The 21,010-nt window shown below is 35.7% G+C and overlaps 1 protein-coding gene across 2 annotated transcripts in view; it reads left to right on the top strand.

Annotated features, from left to right (window-relative positions):
* ITGA1 (integrin subunit alpha 1) overlaps window positions 1–21,010 on the top strand; it is a 164,378-nt gene that overhangs the window by 116,858 nt on the left and 26,510 nt on the right. For both annotated transcript variants that reach the window (XM_045438298.1, XM_045438288.1), the window contains exons 13-20: window positions 851–994; window positions 2,221–2,478; window positions 5,080–5,210; window positions 9,737–9,903; window positions 11,330–11,466; window positions 13,381–13,491; window positions 15,332–15,541; window positions 17,298–17,378. In XM_045438298.1, coding sequence (XP_045294254.1) covers window positions 851–994; window positions 2,221–2,478; window positions 5,080–5,210; window positions 9,737–9,903; window positions 11,330–11,466; window positions 13,381–13,491; window positions 15,332–15,541; window positions 17,298–17,378 — 1,239 coding nt within the window. The remainder of the gene's footprint in view (window positions 1–850; window positions 995–2,220; window positions 2,479–5,079; window positions 5,211–9,736; window positions 9,904–11,329; window positions 11,467–13,380; window positions 13,492–15,331; window positions 15,542–17,297; window positions 17,379–21,010) is intronic.

The raw sequence follows: 21,010 nt of genomic DNA, 5'->3' as shown, positions 1-21,010 counted from the left end.
GGGGAGGAATGCAGGTCATAGCTTTTGGGAAGCCAAAATCTAGGGCATGGGAGGAGGAAAAGGAGACAGCAAAGATGAAAACAAAGGGTGGCCTATGATACAGTGGCAGAATCAAGAGACCAAAATTAAAATCATAGAAGCCAAGACAGGAAGTTTCAGTAAGAGAATTATCAAGAGCATCAAATATTAAACCCAGGTCAATATTTGGGAAGGTTATTGCATTTAGATAATGAAGTGTAAGTCTCCTGCATTTCCCTAAAATACATCCGTATCTTTAAAAGATGGTCCCTCTGCAATCCTTTTATATTTCTCTATCTTCCACAAGTGCTAGGACAAGACTTAGCCATTTTGTCGAATAAACAACTTTCTAAATCTACAAGGTGAAATGCTACATCAGTGTTCCAAGACAAATCAGTTCTTCATACTGTATATTTTTCACATTTTCGTATTACTGTAAATAAACATATTGAAGCCATCCCAGAATGCCTTTTATTGTTTTTCTCATTTTATTTTCTTTAACAAAATCATGGTGGCATTACTGATCTTTTCTGCTTTTTGGAGAAGAAAGAGTGTTTAGGATGAAATCTAAAGGAAGCCATTTCTCTTACTCTCAAGCTGCAGAATCTATGACAGCTGCTCATCCTCAGGGATGGGTCTATTTATTAGCCTCCCACAAGAACCAATAAAGAGCTTCCAGGTAGAATCTGTTTCTGTATTTTATTTCTATTTCTATGTATATCTGAATTTCAAATACTCTTCTAGATTACTATAAGTAAAAGGCATGCAGCCTTTAGCTCTCTTGAGAATTTCTGATGTTCATCACACTATTTTGTTTTGTTTTGTACCTTAGATTGGTTCCTACTTTGGCAGTGTTTTAACCACACTTGATGTTGATAAAGATTCTAATACTGACATTCTTCTGGTTGGGGCTCCCATGTACATGGGAACAGAGAAAGAGGAACAAGGAAAAGTGTATGTGTATGCCCTGAATCAGGTAATGATCACTCTGCATTTGGTAGAAATTCGTGAATATCTCTTCCTTTTTTTCAATTTCAAATAAATAATGCAGTTCTAATTTTGTACTCACTTTGGAAAAAGGAGCAAAGAATCTTTCAGGACCCCTTTACCGTCACCAACTCCTCCATTTCTAAATGAATATTTTACAGTTCTAATAAAGTAGTTCAAACCATTGGATGCTTTCTGCTTGGAAATGTGAACTATCCTTTTTTAGCAGAATATATAGAGATAAATATAAATCTCACTAAACTGCTAAATAAACTCACAGGGCAACCATTCAAGGCTCTGGCCTGGAGGTGTTGGGAACATTAGCAGTTAAAACTGCATTAGCTGTCCAAAAAAGCTGGGGAAGCAGAGAGACTGTGGAGTAGTGAATTTTAAGGCAGTGACATCAGACAGTTACAGTAAACTACTTTGGTCTTTGGAATACTTCATTGGGCTGGAGTGAGGTTTTGTTTTCCACTCCTGACTTTCCACATCATTTGTAGATGAAATAATTCTTGATGTCTTTGTTAGAAGGGTTTTTGCTTTTTACAGCAAAGTCGGTACTTATCTCTTTAGCTTTTTAAATTCTTAGAGTCTCTCCATATTAATTATTTTAATTCATAAATTGTATACCTTTCTTCCTATCATTTTGTTTGCTTCCTCCCATAAATTTCTTTGGTCCTTGCTGTTTTTCCTTGTTTTCCTAGAAAGTGTGTTCCTGTCCATCATTACTAGTACTTTCTGACCTTTACTGAGTTTGGGGGGGGGGGGGGCTCACGGGGGTTGCCCTAGATAGCTTTGGGAAACGCTTACTTTTTGAATAGAGTAAATTTTCTCTTTACCCTGTGGAGGAGACTGTATAGAGACTTTTCAAAGAAGCAAATATTGGATGAAGAAAGGATAACAACCTGAACTGAGGGTTTAAAAATTCAGTTATTTGGTTTTAAAAGCATGCTGTGAGTTATATAGTCACTTGATTGCATTAAAAAGAGAATCCATTAAAATGCTCAATATGTCTTCTTCCCCACATTTCTACAATCTGTTCTTTAAAATCTTTAACTTTGCTCTCAGATAACCACAATTTTTAAGAAATTTTACAAACTTTACTGTTGATGTACAAATGGTTTTTAATAGCTCTGATTTAGTACGTACTTAAAAATTTCACTGTGCTGTCATAACGATAGAAATTCATAAGTATCCTGTTTATCTTTCTTCCAGACAAGGTTTGAATATCAAATGAGCCTGGAACCCATTAAGCAGACTTGTTGTTCATCTCTGAAGCACAATTCATGCACAAAAGAAAACAAAAATGAGCCGTGTGGGGCTCGTTTTGGAACAGCTATTGCTGCTGTGAGAGACCTCAATCTTGATGGATTTGATGACATTGTGATAGGAGCTCCCCTGGAAGATGATCATGGGGGAGCCGTGTACATTTATCATGGGAGTGGAAAGACTATAAGGCAAGAGTATGCACAAGTAAGAAGTTCAACCTACTATTCCCACCCTTAAACATTAAGCGGGTTCAATGCTAGGCTTGCTTCTTGTCTTGCTTCATGAGTTATTTTTTTTTTCTTCTGACTCTATTGGAAAACTAGATTTAATTCCTTTTTAAGTTTTCTTTATAGAAGCATTTTTTTGTATTTTATCCTCTTTTCTATTTTTTTCTGCTTTTTCTTTTGCCATGGCTCCATGATCTGAGCTTTCAAAATGGTAAAAAACAAAAGAACACTTTATGATGACACTATTTAACATTTGCAATGTGCCTGATCCTAAACAGAGGTTACCACTTTCTTTTTATTTATTTTTTAAAAGCTTATTTATTTATTTTGAGAGAGAGAGAGAGAGAAAGCAAGCAGGTGAGGGGCAGAGAGCGAGGGAAAGAGAGGGAATCCAAAGCAGACTCTGTGCTGTCAACATGGTGCCCAACACGAGGCTTAAACCCATGAACCGTGAGATCATGACCCGAGCCAAAATCAAGAGTTGGATGCCCAACCGACTGAGCCACTGAGGCACCCCAGAGGATACCACTTTCTAAATAAAAGAACAATAATGATATAATTTAGCCAATAAAGAAGATGAGATTATTGTATTTATATTCAGTATCCATGCTGTTGTAATGAAATTGCATTACATTTATATTTATGAATTAAATTAGTATATTTTCATCAAATGAATTTGTGTTCCTAAAGGTTTATAATTTCCTCACAAGTAATCCCTCCTGGAAAAAAATCTGAATAACTAAGCTTAACCTACAAGGGATTTTCTGTTGTTCTTGTTTAAATTTATTGTCAGTTAATGATTCTAATCCATAAATGTAATTTTTTCCTACATGAGCAAAATACAAATTTACAGAAGAGTTTAAAGGAATTCTTCTAATGTAATTGATTTTTAAGTAACCATGGTAGTTAGGCATTGAACTACTTATATAACATGAAAAGAAAATTGGGTCATCAATTATTTCTTTTTATATTTGACTGTTCTCTCCATACTGTAGTCAAGAGAATTCTCAAAATCCATTCATGTATTGTGAAGTTGTACTTAATTTTTCATAAAGCCATAATGACATTAATGAAACAATAAAGGGCATGTTTCAGTAACAACACTTCCATCCATTCAGTAAATTATTTGTTTCTTTCAAAGCAAATATTTCATGGTATTACTTAACTGAAAACAGACAATATTAACCGCGGGAATGTGACGCAATTAGGAATTGCAGGAAGGAGTTTCTTTCTTGTGTCCTACCACTTTATTCCTTCACTACTAATCCTGAAAATTCAGTGGAATGGCATTTGCAGTAGAAACAAGAGGATATTTAAATCACTAATAATAGGAATAGACTGTCATAAGAAATTTATTTTGTAAAATGGTGGCTAACTCAAGATGCAGCTTTAAATAACCACAAGAAAGAATATTAGAGTTGATTTTGCTTAATTATTGGAAAAACGCTTTCCCAAGGATAGGTGAGGACGTGCTCACCTGTTTCCATGGTAACCAGAGGTGCTGCTTGTGTGGGGAATAATCCAGAATCAAACTGAATGAACTCCTCCAGAACCAATGAGGCTGATATCTCCTGATTTGTTTCCTGAAAACATAAGGAAATATTTCCCAATGAGCCACAAATATTTAAGCATGAAAAATGTTTCTATTGGTTTGCCTTGTTTGGCTTCTGAATTTATGGTTTTTAAGTGAAAAACAAGAGGATAAGAAGACCCCCACGTTTAGGGAGCGTCTGTCAGTCCTTTCTTCTTGCTATCAGTTCTATGAAAATATTATCAGCTTAGGGGCCTCTGGATGGTTGAGCGTCCAACTCTCCATTTTAGCTCAGGTCATGATCCCAGGGTTGTGGGATTAAGCTCCGTGTCAGGCTCCTCCCTAAGTGTGTAGCCTGCTCAGGAATCTCCTCTGTCTCTCTCTCACTCTCCCTCTCTCTAAAATTAAAAATATATATGTTATCAGCTTGAGTCAAAGCTAAACCAGGAAGTACAACTTTTAAACACACTATGTATGGGTGTACACAGTGTGCACAAATCAATGTTCAAGAACTCCATATTCATTTGTGCCTATCGATTTTATAGTGCCCTTGACCTTTAACAAAGAAGATCATATATTGGAAAATGTATCTGATGGAATGTGCTATTTATACCCAGCCCCCCAATTCATTGACCCCTAAACTGACCCCTAGGACAAACTTCTACTCCCCCTCTTGCTTGTATGATGTGTTTTCAAGGTTCCAGTATCTTCAAATAACTCTGTGTTATGGGACTGAGTGGAAACTAGAAAGGAAGAGCCAGTTACTCACTAATGTTTTCCTTGAGCATTAGACAAGATGACGTTATATAATTTTTTTCTCTCTGGTGTCAGTGACCCTGAAATTATTTTGTCTGTACTATAAAAAGAATAACTTTTGGTAACATCTGAGTAATTCATCTTGTCTCCACATGAGGGGCTTCTTGGGCAGTTTTCCAAAAGGTCTTTAAATTTAATATTATGTTAACCAATCCAAGTTCTCAGATTTATTTAAAACTGTTTTTGAATATACTCTTCTGGCATAAAACCTCTCTGTTGGTACTTTCACAGCGTATTGCATCAGGTGGAGATGGCAAGACACTGAAATTTTTTGGCCAGTCTATCCATGGAGAAATGGATCTAAATGGGGACGGTCTGACTGATGTGACTATTGGGGGCCTTGGTGGTGCTGCCCTCTTCTGGTATGTATTTTAATAACATCCTATTAGTCATAACATTTCACAAATAGTTCCAGAGCTCGGTATGACTAGAGCTCATTCATACCAAATATTTTCCTTTATGCTCTGTTATTTAGATAAAAGTTATGTAGTTCAAGAAGCTGGAGAAGTCAATAAATCTTAAAAATAAAGAAACCATATTAAAGAAACAAGTAGAATCAACCCTTAATTTGGGGTATCTATTATGTGCTCAGCACGAAGGTAGGTATTCTGTTTTAGGGAGCAGCATAGGAGAGAAAGAGGGCCTCATAGAGAATTATATAAATAAGAAACCATCCCTAACTTTGAGTTGTTCACAGACTTTTATGGTAATTGATTCTTCATTCTTCATTTACCTAATACATGTAATTAGACAATTGTACGTCATTGTCTGTATATACATTGTTGGTCAAGCATAGAAGCATCTTCAATGATATCTCTACTCAGCCTTTAAAATGTCTGAATCCTCAAATTAATTTCAGTTCATTCTAAAATTCTAGTCAATGGTCAGATATATATATTAATACCATTTTACTTATTAACTTATTTATTAATAAAATAATTTATTGGGTAATGTCATTAATAACCCCATTTTAACTAGTTAAAAATCACAATTTCAAAAAGGGTTCTTTTGGGAGGAAAAGTGACTAAAAAATCAAGGATAATCAAGATAAATTTCATGTGATAATTTTTTTAAGTGTTTCAAACTTCATTAAGAAATATAATTAAAAGGGCACCTGGGTGGCTCAGCTGGCTAAGCATCTGACTCTTCATCTCAGCTCAGGTCATTATCTCCCAGTTTGTGAGTTTGAGCCCCACATCAGGCTCTGCACTGATGGCATGGAGCCTGCTTGGGATTCTGTCTCTCCTCTCTGCCCCTCTCCCCTGCTTGTGGCGCTCTCTCTGTCTCTCTCTCTCTCTCAAAATAAATAAACTTAAAAAAAAAGAAATTAAAAATACATACAATGGAAATATTTAATATAAAAATATATTTATATTTATGCCATGTGCTTTGATGGCAAGTCCATATATTGATTCTTCCAAATCAATCATTAGTTTAAAGTAATTTAGATGGAAACAAATATCAATGGTCTTTTCCCCAAAAATATTATCTAGAAAAGTAGTGAAGATAGAGACCTGAAACTAGATGACTTTTTCATAATTTAAGATAACTAATTGCAACTATAATTACAATTTATAACATTGTAATAGCATTGTATGGTGACAGATGGCAATTGTACTTATTGTAGTGAGCGTAAGGTGATGAATATAATTGTTGAATCACTATGTTACACATTTATAATATAAAATTATATGCCAACTATAGTTCACCTTAAAAAACTCAAGGAAAAGAAACATTTTAAAAAAAGATACTGTTTAAGAACTAATGGCCAAATACAAATTGCATATCAAACTGTACGCAGATAATAACTATTATGTTAAGAAATGTTTTAACTGTACAGTGCGGGGGTGGGGGGTGAGAGGGAGAAAGAAAACTGTAAGGTGATGCCTAGGAAAGGAGAATGCCAGGCAGCAAGTAGCTGTGACTTTGGGGATGACAGACCCAAAACCAGCTGAAATCACCAGTGTCAGCAACAAAGGGTATATTTACTTTTTGTATGAACTGGTAATCATGAATTAATTTATTATAACCTTAACTCAAACATATTTATTGTATTCACTCTCATATTAAATATATGTATCTATTTTTATGTATATGCAATATGAATATATATGCAATATGCACATATATATGTATATATGCTACATATATATATACACATACGTACATACAATAAGGGCAATTTTTACTCTCCAGTTTTGTTTCAAAGCCTTCTTACAAAGCTCTGAAGACTAACTTATGACCTCTTTTGCTGCCGGTCAGTGCTTTATCATTAATGGGCCAAAATGACAGAGTTGGGTCCCTGTCACTCCCAGCAGAATGGACCAAACCAGCATACAGGGACACAAAGACCAAGACTTCACAATGCTGAAGGAGGGATTGAGAGTGGATATAGATGGCAGGCAATAAACAGGCCCACCAGCAGTCAGGGACGTCCAGGAACAGATATTGAGAGCCCTATCATGTGGAATAGATTGCACCATAACCCCTTTAAAGACCTGGTTGGGGCAGAGAGATGTGCAGTGGGGAGCTTCATTCTTGGAGTATCCAAACTACTATGCAGGAAATTAGACATGCTCATTCATTGCTGATGAAAGAGTAAACTGGTTAAAACACATTAGAAGGTATTTGCCAATAAGTGTTAAAAAGCCTTAAAATATTTACACTTTTTAACACAGAATTTAGTTCCTAAAATTTAAAAAAAAAAGAAGTTTTTAGTGTTTATTTAGTTTTGAGAGACAGAGAGAGATAGGGCGTGAGTGGGGGAGGGGCAGAGAGAGAGAGAGACAAAGAATCCAAAGCAGGCTCCAGGCTCCGATCTGTCAGCACAGAGCACAATGCAGGGCTTGAATTCAGGAACTGCAAGATCCTGACCTGAGCCAAAGTCAGACGCTTAACTGACTGAGCCACCCAGGCGTCCCAATTTCTGAAAAATTTTTAAAACTCTAATCTTTATCTAAGATATATAATCTTTAGAGCCATCACAGCACTGTGCTAGCAACTTTTTAAAAAACAAATTAGTACAGGAGTGCCTGGGTGGCTCAGTTTTTTCAGCGCCCAACTTGGGCTCAGGTCACGTTCTCCTGGTTTGTGAGTTTGAGCCCCCCGTTGGGCTCTGTGCTGACAGCATGGATCCTGGCTCCTGCTTCAAATTCTGTATCTCCTTCTCTCTCTGCTCCTCCCCTGCTCACTCTCTGTCTCTCTTTCTCTTTCAAAGATAAAAATAAACGTTAAAAAAGCTTTTTTAATAAAAAACAAATTAACACAAATGTACCATAAGAAAGGATTGAGTAAATAGGTTACAATACATGTGTATGCTGGAATAATTTATTGTCATTAAAAATAATGTTCCCAGAAAAATACAAATATTATAAGGCTGTTCATTATATCATGATAAGTTTTAAAAGTATGTATGGATACATATGTACATGCATGTGTGTGTATGTCTCTTTTTCCCACTCACATACGCACACACACATATCCATATCTATAGATAATATATTCTTCTGCAAAGAAAAAAAGCATATCAAATGTTAATGGTGATTATGGCTGAGTAGTAAAATTACAAGTGATTTCTGTTTTCTTTGTTTCCTTTTTTATGTTTCCATGTTTTCTTTGGGTAAAATGTTTTAAAAGAAAAGTAACTATAGTTTTTTTTAATGCAAAATCAAATCGGGGACCTATGTATTCACAAGCTACCTAGCTACAGGACCTGTACTTGTCTGTACAAGTATCACAGTGGACAGAAGCTGTCCATGGGCCTTTGGACTCTTTCCAGATTGGAAACAAACTTGAAAATTCCCAAAATATGGTTTTGGTTCTGAAGTTGCATCTGAGCACTTGGTTCCATCTTTTTTCCATCACAAGAAAACAGATTTTTGGCTTATGAACTGTAAGGAATGAAAAATAATTTTCCTTCAACCTTCTAAGTTCTTGGCTGAGATCCCTGTTATAAAAGATTAACAAGAGAAAAATGGAGATTTATAAATTTGTATATCTCATGTATACATGGGAGATACCCAAAGAAAAATGAGTAATTCCTTGAGGTGGTTTAGAATTCAGACTTAAATCCATTTTGTTTATTTTTTAAGTTTATTTATTTTGAGAGAGAGATTATAGGAGGGGCAGAGAGAGAAGGAGAGAGACAGAATCCCAAGCAGGTTCTGCACTGTAAACATGGAGCCCGATGTGGGGCTGGAACTCATGAACCATGAGATCATGACCTGAGTTGAAATCAAGAGTCAGACGCTTAACCAACTGAGCCACCCAGGAACCCCAGACTTAAATATCATTTTAATAGAGACAAGAGAGAAGGTATGTAGGCCTCTACGGGGACAGTAAATGATTTTTAAGAAAAATGAGTGGGCCTTGGAAAAAAATAAATGGGTGATATGATAGTTTGTGACCAAGTTCACACTGTGACCAGTGTGGTGTCTCTTACGTTGTGATAAGAGTCAGTCCTCTCTGGTTGATGAACTCGAGTTGAGTCCCTTTTGGAGTATCTATCTTTAGGTAGAAGGAAATTTCAGAGAAAGCTTCTTCCTGTATTTACTGTTTATCAAGTGCCTATAGCTCAAAATAATCAATATACCAAAGTGATATGTTTTGGGGTGACATGTCCTAAACTCCTGTAATCACATTTTGGGGTGGCATATTCTCCTACCATTTAGCACCAGAAGTTGAAGATGGTTCCAAAACATCCTGGGTGTCCTCGGAACCTCATATACCACCTATTCTGTATCGAAAACTCACCAAAGAAATGGAGTCCTGAGAGGCCAACCATACACAAAGAAGAATCCCCATCAGTGCATTCACACTGCACTGGCATAGTGACGGCATTCATTAAATGTGACAGTATGTGAGCAGTCATCACCGTTTATGTTTGTAGGTCCCGAGATGTGGCTGTAGTTAAAGTGACCATGAATTTTGAACCCAATAAAGTGAATATCCAAAAGAAAAACTGCCATGTGGAAGGAAAGGAAACAGTATGCATAAATGCTACAGTGTGTTTTGATGTGAAATTAAAGTCCAAAGAAGACAGAATTTACACAGCTGGTGAGTATAATATGTATACCAAGTACTTTGGGGCAGGAGGACAATACATTTTCTCCCACATCAGGAAATCCAGTAAGATATTGTATTTCCTCTGTGATAGGGATCTGCATTTCACCCTTGCCCCTGTGAACATGCTGAACCTTGAAAAAAAAAATCTACTGAAGAAAGAATATGTTATGGAACCCAGTAAGTTCTGTAGCAGACACTGTATGGTTATATGCAATGGCCTCAACAGTCCATGGTTCCCCTCTGGCTCTCCCCTTTACCGCAAACAACCAGGTACTAAAAACAATAATAATAATACAAGTTTGGAGATTAGAGTTTGGAAACTGGGCTCCAGAGGAGCCCAGTTTTCCTTCCTGTGGGTTTTCACAAACCCTCTCTTCCTTCTTCTGCCCCCTCTTTGGTAAGACTGATATTGCAGGGGACCTGAATGCTTTGCCACCCCCACCTGACTGAGGTTTCTTTGCTCTACTCAGAAGGTGACCCTGGCTTTTGAGAATCAGACATGCTCCATGTGTGAGTTCTCAGGCACAGCCTGGGTGTCTCCTCCTCCCTACACGCACACTTCCTAAGGTGTTTTTTTAAAGATATTAAAACGTGTTAGATTCAAAACTGTGGAGGCCATTGGCTGCAAAAGAGTAGTTTACTCTACAAACCAAGGGTAAGTGAAATACGAAAAATCATTAATCCTTAAAATCTGTTTTTCTTAGTTTGCTCTACATGTGCATAATTATGCTCTGCAATGGTCCTCTGATTAGAAGATAATTAGCTATAGGAGTGTAAAATAATGATTTACATTTTCACATACAATATTATTTCAGTCTCATTTGATTTCTGTACAGTAACTGAGGGTTCAAATGAGTAGGATTGTTGCCTTTTTAGAAAGTGTAAGGTTTAACTTGTTTTTTTATTTTGGTACACCTATTTTCTTAAACTTATTTTACTATGTGCTTTGAACATAATCTAAAATGACCTTTTCACAAAATAGGTAAAAATTCAATAGTGTATTTTTTGTGTGTGTCTTTTGAAACATATTCAATATTCTAAGCAGGACTTCAACATTGTTAAACTAAAAATAATAATACTAATTTAAGTGAAAACCCAGTAAACACATGCATGGTCAGGAAATTAGTTGATATGTAGGTGTACACGTATGTGTGTGTGCATATGTACATATACATTATGAAATAAGTGTAATTAAACATTAAAAGCAGAGTGAACTCTGAAGGTGGTTCTGTAGAGTTCCTAAAGATTATCTTTATGACTGTGAGTACCATTGTACTACAGTAATGGGGATAAGCTGAATAATAGAAACTATTTGTTGATTGATTGCTCACAAGGTTTTTCTATAACACTAATTTAATGAACTGGACCATATGAAAGTTACCCCAAGTAAATGTTTCTTGTCATTTTTTTTCCCCAGATATACAGTACCGTGTCACACTAGATTCACTAAGACAGATATCACGAAGTTTTTTCTCTGGAACTCAAGAAAGAAAGATTCAAAGAAACATCACAGTTCAAGAATCAGAATGCACTAAGCTTTCCTTCTACATGTTGGCAAGTAAATCATATGTTATAGTTGCTTTATTCCAAATCAAGAATAAAGCACAGATGTCTTATTTCAAGTCACCCATATTATTTCATTTTGGAGTGCACATCACAAAGTAACCTTCATTTTATTTGGTCACTTTTATCAGAAAATCACAGACCTGATCTTCTCATTTCCAAATACATTTCATAAGACTATCTTTCATCTTCCCTGTGTGTATGTTATCAGATACCCATATATTATGGAATAGCAAAAGGCACAGTGCACTGGTTGATAAGAGACCTTCTGCCTTCATTCACTTACTCATTTCTTGTATCCATTCATTTATTCTTTCAACTTGAAAACATCATTTAACTTTTGTGGGCCTCATCTGTCAAATGTAGATAAGTGGCTACATGCCCTGAAAACTTTTGGGCCATATGCTTTCCCGGGTCCCTTCTTATCCACTGAATTTTGTATGTTGCTCTTTGACTTTAAATTGAAGAGGAAAAAATCTGTTATTTTTTATTTCATGATAACCTAAGTTTCTTTATGATACCTAAGTTTCTTTCTATTACAGTGATGAGGGAGCCTTAGAAAGCAAATTCTTAATCTCCAGAGATGGCTAGGAAACCCTTTTGAACCATTTAAAATGCATTTTATTGAGTCATTGTGTAAATGGGGAACATTCCCAATAAGGGCAGGAGTTTCTTAAACATTTTCTTATAATGTACATGGTACTTAAAAAAAGAGAGAGAGACAGAGTGAGAGAAGAATGGATATTATGAGAAGACACTGATTTTAGTGACTGAGACAGACCTGGAGCTTGTACATGATCTTGGAATTTTAAAGGAAACAGGCCAGGTTTCTCCCACCTTTGACTTATTTCTGTATTATTGATGTATTCATATTCTACATGTTTAAAATATTATAGTTGGGGTAGGGAAGTGACAGAAAACATGCCCTGCTGGTGTACTGTATTTCTCCTCAGTGATTTTCAAGTTAATATTCCCCACAACATACATTGAAATTAATTTATCTGTCAACACTAACATCAATCTATAATCAGAAAAAACAATTGGAGTTATCCTCCTATCTATTTCATCAGAACTGAGCGTTTAGGAGTTCGAACTTGTATAAAATCCGAAAGGGCGTGAAACCAGATGTGGCACCGCCTCCAACCTAATAGAAGTAACTGTAGTATATATTTCTCCAAAATTTAGAATCTAGCTATGTCTGTGCACTATGTGTGAACCAGTTTCAAAATTTCCAAAAATTTTTTGCATTTAAATGGATACTTTAACATTTATTCCAGAGTCAGGCAGGATGGAATTTATAGCAAGGCTTCCTCACATTCCAAGTGATTTTCACCAACTTGTTTAGTCTCTTAGAGGCCCAGTTTTTCAAATGTAAAATAATGACTGTAAGAGTCATTCATCTTGGAGGATGTTGAAATACTTCTCAATAATGTCTGTAAAGTTCATAATTCTGGACATGCCATAAATAATGGCCATTGCTGATGATAGTATAAAACAATATTGATTGCATTCATACTACTTACATATCACTTTATATTATGAAATTCTTACAACTCCATGCATATATTATGCTAATTAAATTCAACTCAATTTAAATAAAGTTTGCTCTTTTGAAGTTGGGAGACTTTCCTGGAAGTATTACATGGCAATTTTTAGCCTAAGGTCTCAAGAGAAAAGATATTGTTATGCAAAGTACGGCACACCCGATCACTCCAGCAGGGCTCCCTAAGAAGCTAGAGGTGAATCAACTGGTCATACTCTGAAGCCTGTGCATTCCAGCCATGTCCCTTATCAAGGCAGAAGGCCACCTCTCTCCAGTGAAGCAACAGGAAAGAAGCCATGACAAGGTCAGAGCATCCAGTAATGTGATACCAATGATAAAGTATTTTATGTTTCAACCTGTAGGACAAGCATGACTTTCGGGACTCTGTGAGGATAACTTTGGATTTTAATCTTACTGATCCAGAAAACGGGCCTGTTCTTGATGATTCCCTACCAAATTCAGTACATGAATATGTAAGTCAGATTTTTTAAAATTCAGAATACGTATATGTAAATATACTTGGGGAGAGAAACCTGTAACACACAGACATACACACACAACCCTAAATCATTTTTTTTTTTTTTTTACAAAAAGAATGAGACTCTTCTAGACTTTTCTCAACTCTTCTACTTCCTATTGTTGGAACTCAAGGAAACTTATAAATACCACCTATTTTTTTTTTTATCTCTCCTGAATTTAAGACCAATAGAAAGAAAGACATGGGTTGGCCTACTGGAACTCCCTTTGTTACCAACAAACACTGAGTGGCAGGGCTTGGTTTCAGCATACTGGGTGTCTTCCTACTGAACAAGGCTTAGACCACAGATTACCAAATATATCATCAGCAGTGCTCATCAATCTCAGGCCTTTTTCTTGTGGGCTCACCTCATAAAACTTGCAGAATGGAGATATAGAGCAAGAATGTATGCTTTCCATGGGCACACTGCTGCCCCAAGAGCAGGAGAGACGGGAAGGGACTGAGCTGTGTTCACCATGTTCCTGCTTCCAAATTCACAAAATCTGGTGTCCCACCCCTGAGAAGGAGTAAGTGAGCAAGTAGAAGGATGGGGTAGCACCAATGGAGGAGACATTAAGGATGGGGAATTAGTTTTCCCCATACCCGTATCTTTCACTGTCCCTTTCTTCCTTTCAAATATATTTACTGTGTGTCTTACATGTACCAGATTTCAGAGCTTACAGACCAACCCAGGAAACAAGTATTAGGTGGGAAGTAAAGCATGTGCTCTGGAGGAGAACTTCATTGTTCTCTGGGAACTTTTGCCTAGGCAGAGAGCCAGGGGGTGCTCTCCTGAAGTTGTGATATTTAAATTGAGATCTGAAGCATAGGAGGATTTTCCATCCTATTCAGAGGAGTGGAGGGAGCAGTGTTTCATGCACAGGGATATGTGTAAAAGTTCTGAGGCATAAAGGAACTAAACTAAACTCTCTAGTGTGGCTGAAGCTAAAGAGCAAGGGGGGAAGGTGATATGGGATGAGGTGGGAGGCATAGGCAGGAACCAGATCATTCAGGACTTTGTGCTACTGCACAGATATTTTGAAGAGCAATAGAATGCTATGGATGCCTTTAATTTGTTCAGTGATAGCACTGGATTTGTATTTTTTTCAGGATTACTCCAGCTGCAGTGTGGAAAATGATTGAAGGGAAATGATTGGAATTAGAGTGGGTGCAGGAGACCACTTAGGAAGCTGTTGCATTAGTTCAGGGAGGAAATAAGGATGACTAGACTAGAGGTGATGGTAACTAGAGGTGAGAAGATAGTTGGAAGATGCTTAGAAGAAAGGTAGAATGGATAGCTCTTAATGAAGGTTTGGATAACGGCGTGTGACTAATGAGAAGAGGAGTCGGGGAAAGCTCCCAGTTATGTGGCTTGACCATTTTCTACCCTCTGACTGAGCTCTGTTACATTCCTAAGTATTTGATTCTTTTCAATAGGAAATCTCATAATCAGAGTTGAGCATTAAAGTATTCTCTCATAGATTTGGATCTTAGAGTACTTGACTTGATTTTCTTGAAACTGTTCTAGTCTGGCAGACTAAAGCCAGTGAAAAACATCTGTGAAAACTGCATTATTTAAAGGACTAGAAGAATTTATATCCAGAAGTTTATTATTTTTCCCTATAAATTATAGGAATAAATCTAAAATTCCTTATGATTTCTACAGTGGAATCTGTCCTCTTTGTGACTTGCTTAACTAAGTTTGGCAATATGTTTTCTCTTCTCAGCAAGTTAATAATTAATCTTCAATCATGCTTAACTAAATTTCAAAAAATACTTTTCTGTGACCATTTCAGATTCCCTTTGCCAAAGATTGTGGAAACAAGGAAAAATGTATCTCGGACCTCGCCCTGCAAGTATCCACCACAGCAAAGGGCCTGCTTATTGTCAGGTCCCACAATGACAAATTCAATGTTAGTCTCACAGTCAAAAACAAAAAGGACAGTGCCTATAACACCAGAACCATAGTGCATTATTCTCCAAACCTAATTTTTTCAGGAATTGAGGTAAACTTTTAGTTTTATGTTTGTCTATTCATATAATCATTATTTATTAAGTCTACTTTTCCTGCTACTGAACTAATTGTTTTAGAAGAACTAATAATTGGGTTTAGAAGAACAGAGAGCATTTTGTAAAAATTAGTACTCACAAATGGTGAAAGTGCCAAACTTTTTTTAAAAAGGTTTTGTTTTGATAGATTTCTGTAGAGATCTGTGACTCTTTTCAGATTCAGTATGAGGCGAGGATCACTGTGATGCAGCAAAATCATGTTTCATGGAGGCATTATGCAGTGAAATTGAGACGAAGTCAAGGAAAAATATCAAAATAACAATCAAAGTCAAATAGTTTAATAGACGTACAGAGAGAGTAACGCATGCATGGAACAAAAAAAACCCCATGTTTACATAAAGAAGCATCAAGATACCATTTTTCATTTTCTATGTAAAATCCTTACATTGTTAAAAGAGGTGTTAACTTGTAATGTCTCATTGTCATGACAGAATATTTATCTTGGCAATAACATAGCTGCATAAGATGCTATATCAGGAATAATAATGAACACTTCCAAATTTGAACTTTTCTTTTAATTCTTATCTCTGAATTAATCCCCTTTATTTAAGATTCTGTTTATGTATGAATTAGTAATATATGTGATTCATATTAAAAACCAGTACCCTTATTAATATAATATTAAAACTCCATTGTCTAATTTCTGTAAATTCAGACTTTCACTGATATGTCTCTCCATTTATTAGGATATCATTTAAGGACATGATGACTAACAGAGCTTAAAAATATGTCCTTCATTACTACCACATATTTTAGATTCAGTCAAGAATGTTAATTATAAATCCAAATGTGCAAAGTGATACTGGGAAAATATTACCACTGAATTTTTTTCTGGAAAGGGGACTATATTAAAAATTATTGCCAGTATTCTCTTCAACTGACTTCATGGCCTCGGTAGAGAGGCCTCTACATCTTTTAACAGTAACAACAATAATAATAATAATGACAGTCTTTTCTTGAGTCATATTATATTCCAGACACTGTTCTCAGGGTCCCACTTATTCAATTCTCATTAAGCAAATAGGTATTATTATACTACAGAGATTCTAATAAAATCTCTTTCTGTCATGTTTTAACCTTTCTATAACTGCATTTTACAGTTGATATGTTTATTTAGCTGGCAGCATTATTTTTCCTTCTTATTGGTACACAAAATAATGGTGAGTCTCAGTGGCATTTTCGATTTGATGAAATAGAGTATCACTAGCCTCACCTGACAGAAAATCAGGCTCAGAGAAGTGAGGAGTCTTGGCAAGGAGAAAGCTAACAGTGATGGAGTCAGAATTTAAATTCTGGGGGTCTCACATCAGAGCTCATGGTCTTACCACTTCACTGAACTCTTCTTATGATAGGTATTCACTGTGGGCTTCCATGTGGCTGAGTAATATGTGTGGATTATTTAGTCACCTGTGCAGTACATGCTGTTAGTACCTCCATTTTACATTGGAAAGTCTAGACAGGATAAGATGTGATGTGCATTGTCCCTCAGTTTCCCTTAACTTACATGATGTTTTCAGATTTTCCATGGATGGTGAGACAGGTGATCACAGAATAATGTGACTCTCCCAACTAAATTGAGGGACAGATCTTAGCAAGGCAGAATCCAAGGCATACCTGGAAAAATTCTAGAAAACCAAGTTCCAGTATTTCACCTGTGTGTCTGCTCTAATTATGTTTACTCTTTCTTCCAAGGCTATCCAAAAAGACAGTTGTGAATCCAATCATAATCTCACATGTAAAATTAGATATCCCTTCCTGAGAAGAGAAGAAGAGGTAAGCAGATTATAAAACATACATGTGGCAATTTGATATGAAAAATACCGTGTTCAAAGTTAAATATATAAATCCCTCTAATGGTATTTTAGCCTGATATAGATGAGAAGTTTGAGTTCACAATATTGAGATATTGGAATCAAAAGTCAATTATGGCATGAGTCAAACTCAAATATTAAAACCAAATTAAACATTTATACTTAATAATTTATCTGATAGTAGTAGGCTTTTCTGGCCTGTAGAAAAGACGAATCTTTCAAACAGGTTGGTTTAGAACTTTGTATAGAATTTTTTTTTCATTTCTCTCTCTTTTTTAATAATATCCTCACTGAGATATAATTCACGTACCATAAAATTCACTCATTCAAGTGCACAATTCAGTGTGTTTTTATATATTCACCAGATAGTGAATTGTACAGCCATCACCACAATCATTGTTAAAACATTTCACATCTCCAAAAGAAACTCTGTACACCTTACCAATTACTTGTCTTTCTTCTCCTCCAGTCCTTCCCCCAACCTCAGGCAACCACTAACCTACTTTCTTTATGGATTTGTCTGTCCTGGACATTTCTTATAAATAGAATCATATATTCTGTGGTCATTTGTGACTGGCTTTTTTCACTTAGCATGATGTTTTCAAGGCTCATCCATGTATCAGTAGTTCCTTTTCATTTCCAAATAATATTCCATTTTATGGATGTATCCTATTTTATTTAGTCATCTATCAGGTGATGGGCATTTGTTTCTACTTTTTGGCTACTATGAATAATACTATGAATATTTGTGCACAGATTGTGGTGTGGACATATGTTTTTCAGTTCTCTTTGGGTGGAATTCCTGGGTTATATGATAATTACATATAACATTTTGAGAAACTGGAAAACTGTTTTCCAAAGTGACCGCACCATTTTTCATTCCTATCAGCGATGTATGTGTTTCTCAACATTGTTATCGCCTATCTTTTTGATTATAGCCCTCCTAGTGGGTGTGACGTAGTATCTCATTGTCGTTTTGATCTGCATTTGCTTAATGGCTAATGATGTTGAGCATCTTTTCATGTGCTTACTGACTGTGCATATATCTTCTTTGGACAGATATCTATTCAGATCCTTTACTTATATTTCAATTGGGATGTCTTTTTTTATTACTGAGTTATAAGAGCTCTTCATGTATTCTGCATTCAAGTCACTTATCAGATATATGATTTGTAAATATTTTCTCCCATTCTGTTGTCTTTTCACTTTCTTGATGATGTCTTTTGAAACACAGAAGTTTTTAACCTTGATGAAGTCCAATTAATGTATTTATTCTTTTGTCACTTGTGCTTTGCTAACCCAAGATCAAAAGATTTACTCCTATGTTTCTTTCCAGGAGCTGTATACTTTTAGCTCTTACATTTTGGTCTATGATCCATTTTGATGAATTTCTGTGTATGGTGTAAGAAAGAGTCCAACTTCATTTTGTGTGTGTGTGTATTAAATTGCCCCACACCATCTGTTGAAAAGGTTATTCATTCCCCCATTGTCTTGGCACTTTTATTGAAAGTCTGTTTATTTTTTGACTCAATTGTATTCATTGATCTATATGTCTATCTTTATGTCAGTACACATGTTTTGTTTTTATTTATTTATTTATTTATTTATTTATTTATTTATTTTTATTTTGAGAGAAAGAGCATCAGCAGGGGAGGGGCAGAGAGAGGGAGAGAGAGAATCCCAAGCAGGTTTTGTGCTGTCAGCCTGACGCAGGGCTCAACCTCACATACCGTGAGATCTTGACCTGAGCCGAAATCAAGAGCTGGACGCTCAACTGACTGAGCCACCCAAGTGCCCCATTTTGTTTTGTTTTTGAATGTTTATTTATTTATTCTGAGAGAGAGAAAGAGAGAGAGAGCATGTGCATGTGTGTGTGAGTGGGGGAGGGGCAGAGAGAGAGGGAGACAGAGAATGCCAAGCAGGCTTTAAGCTCAGCACAGAGCCTGATGGGAGGCTGGTTCTCACAACTGACCATGAGATCACCACCTGAGCCAAAATCAAGAGTCAGACGCTTAACCAACTGAGGCACCCCACCTAGGCACCCTTGTTAGTGCACACTGTTTTTATTACTATAACTTCTTGGTAAGTTTTGAAACCTGAAAATGTAAGTCTTTTAGCTATGTTCTCTTTTTCAAAATTGTTTTGCTGTTCCAGTCCCCTGTATTTTCATTTGGAATTGAGGGTCAGCTTGTCATTTTCTACAAAAAAAAAAAAAAAAGCCAGCTAGGAGTTTGATAGGAATTACATTGAATCTGTGTATCAATTTGGGAAGTATTGCCATCTTAAAAATATTAAGTCTTTGATCCATTACCATGGGATGTCTTTCTATTTATTTAGATATTTAATTATTTTCAAAAATGCTTTCTATTTTTCAAAATACAACTTTTGCACTTCCTTTGTTAAATATATTTCTAAGCATTTTATTCTTTTTAATGCTGTTTTGGATGAAATTCTTTTCTTAAATTTGTCTTCAGATTATTTATTGCTAATGTATAGAAATATGAATGATTTTTAATACTAATCTTTTATCCTGAAATCTTGCTGAAATTATTTATTAGTTCTAATAGTTCTTTAGAGGATTCCATAGGATATTCTGTATACAAGATCATGTCATCTGCAAATAGAAGCACTCTTTTTTTTCTTACCTAAATGCCCTGGCTAGAACCTACAGTAGTAGTTGAACACAAGTGAGGAGAGTGCCTTCATGTCTTTTTAAAGACCATATTCATTTCCATGAAAAACAGAGAATAATTATTTCATTTAATGATAAACAACATATTTGCATATATGTTGCTTTTCAGTATGAATATTTCCTCCTCCATTCATATGGAGTTAATGAGGGAAATATTTAGTCAAAGTGATTGAGATAAGAAGATACTTTACTTACATGCCTTAGTCTTTAAAAAGGGAGAGAGAGAGAAATACTATCCCAAATACTTATTTCAGCTTCTTTACATTATAATATTTTGTAATATAAGACTTCAAAACAGATCTTTGTCATCTTCATCGCACATCCTAAGAAGTTGATAAACGGAGTTGGACATCTGGAAATGACACATATATAACGAAGTCACTTAGCTTTTCTTTTGCAAATGAGAATTATGAAAGGCCTTTTCCCTTGACACATGTGGCATGGCTACTGGTGATTGAAGAAACTACAAATGACTGTAATTATCATTGAATTCAATAAATCAGTTTAGCTATGAAACTAACTAGATGTGCCAGTTTACTTTTGGAATCTATTTCTTCACTATCCCAAATAAAATTTACTGTGAAATTGCATTTCTTCCCTATCAATCCATAAAGCATATATCATATTTGAAAAAGTACACCCATAATTTCCATTTTTACATGGAAATAGTGAATGTCGACTCATGTCTACACTTTCCCCTGACCACTTTAATTAACCATAGAATTATGTCCATTTCTTAAAGAATAATGACATGGAAATAAAAATGTTACATTTCAGCCATTTAGAGATATTGATTGCAATCTTAATTATTTCTCAAGCATTTTTTTTCTTTCTTTAGAAATTCCTTGCTAAAAGCTCAAATCAAAGTTTCTCATGCCATCAATAGAGAAATGGGAAGATAA

Source organism: Leopardus geoffroyi, chromosome A1 (genome assembly GCF_018350155.1).
Source record: "Leopardus geoffroyi isolate Oge1 chromosome A1, O.geoffroyi_Oge1_pat1.0, whole genome shotgun sequence".
In the NCBI taxonomy this organism is placed as follows: domain Eukaryota; kingdom Metazoa; phylum Chordata; class Mammalia; order Carnivora; family Felidae; genus Leopardus; species Leopardus geoffroyi.
The sequence above is the reverse complement of the archived record's forward strand: the minus strand, read 5'-3'. Positions and strand labels throughout refer to the sequence as shown.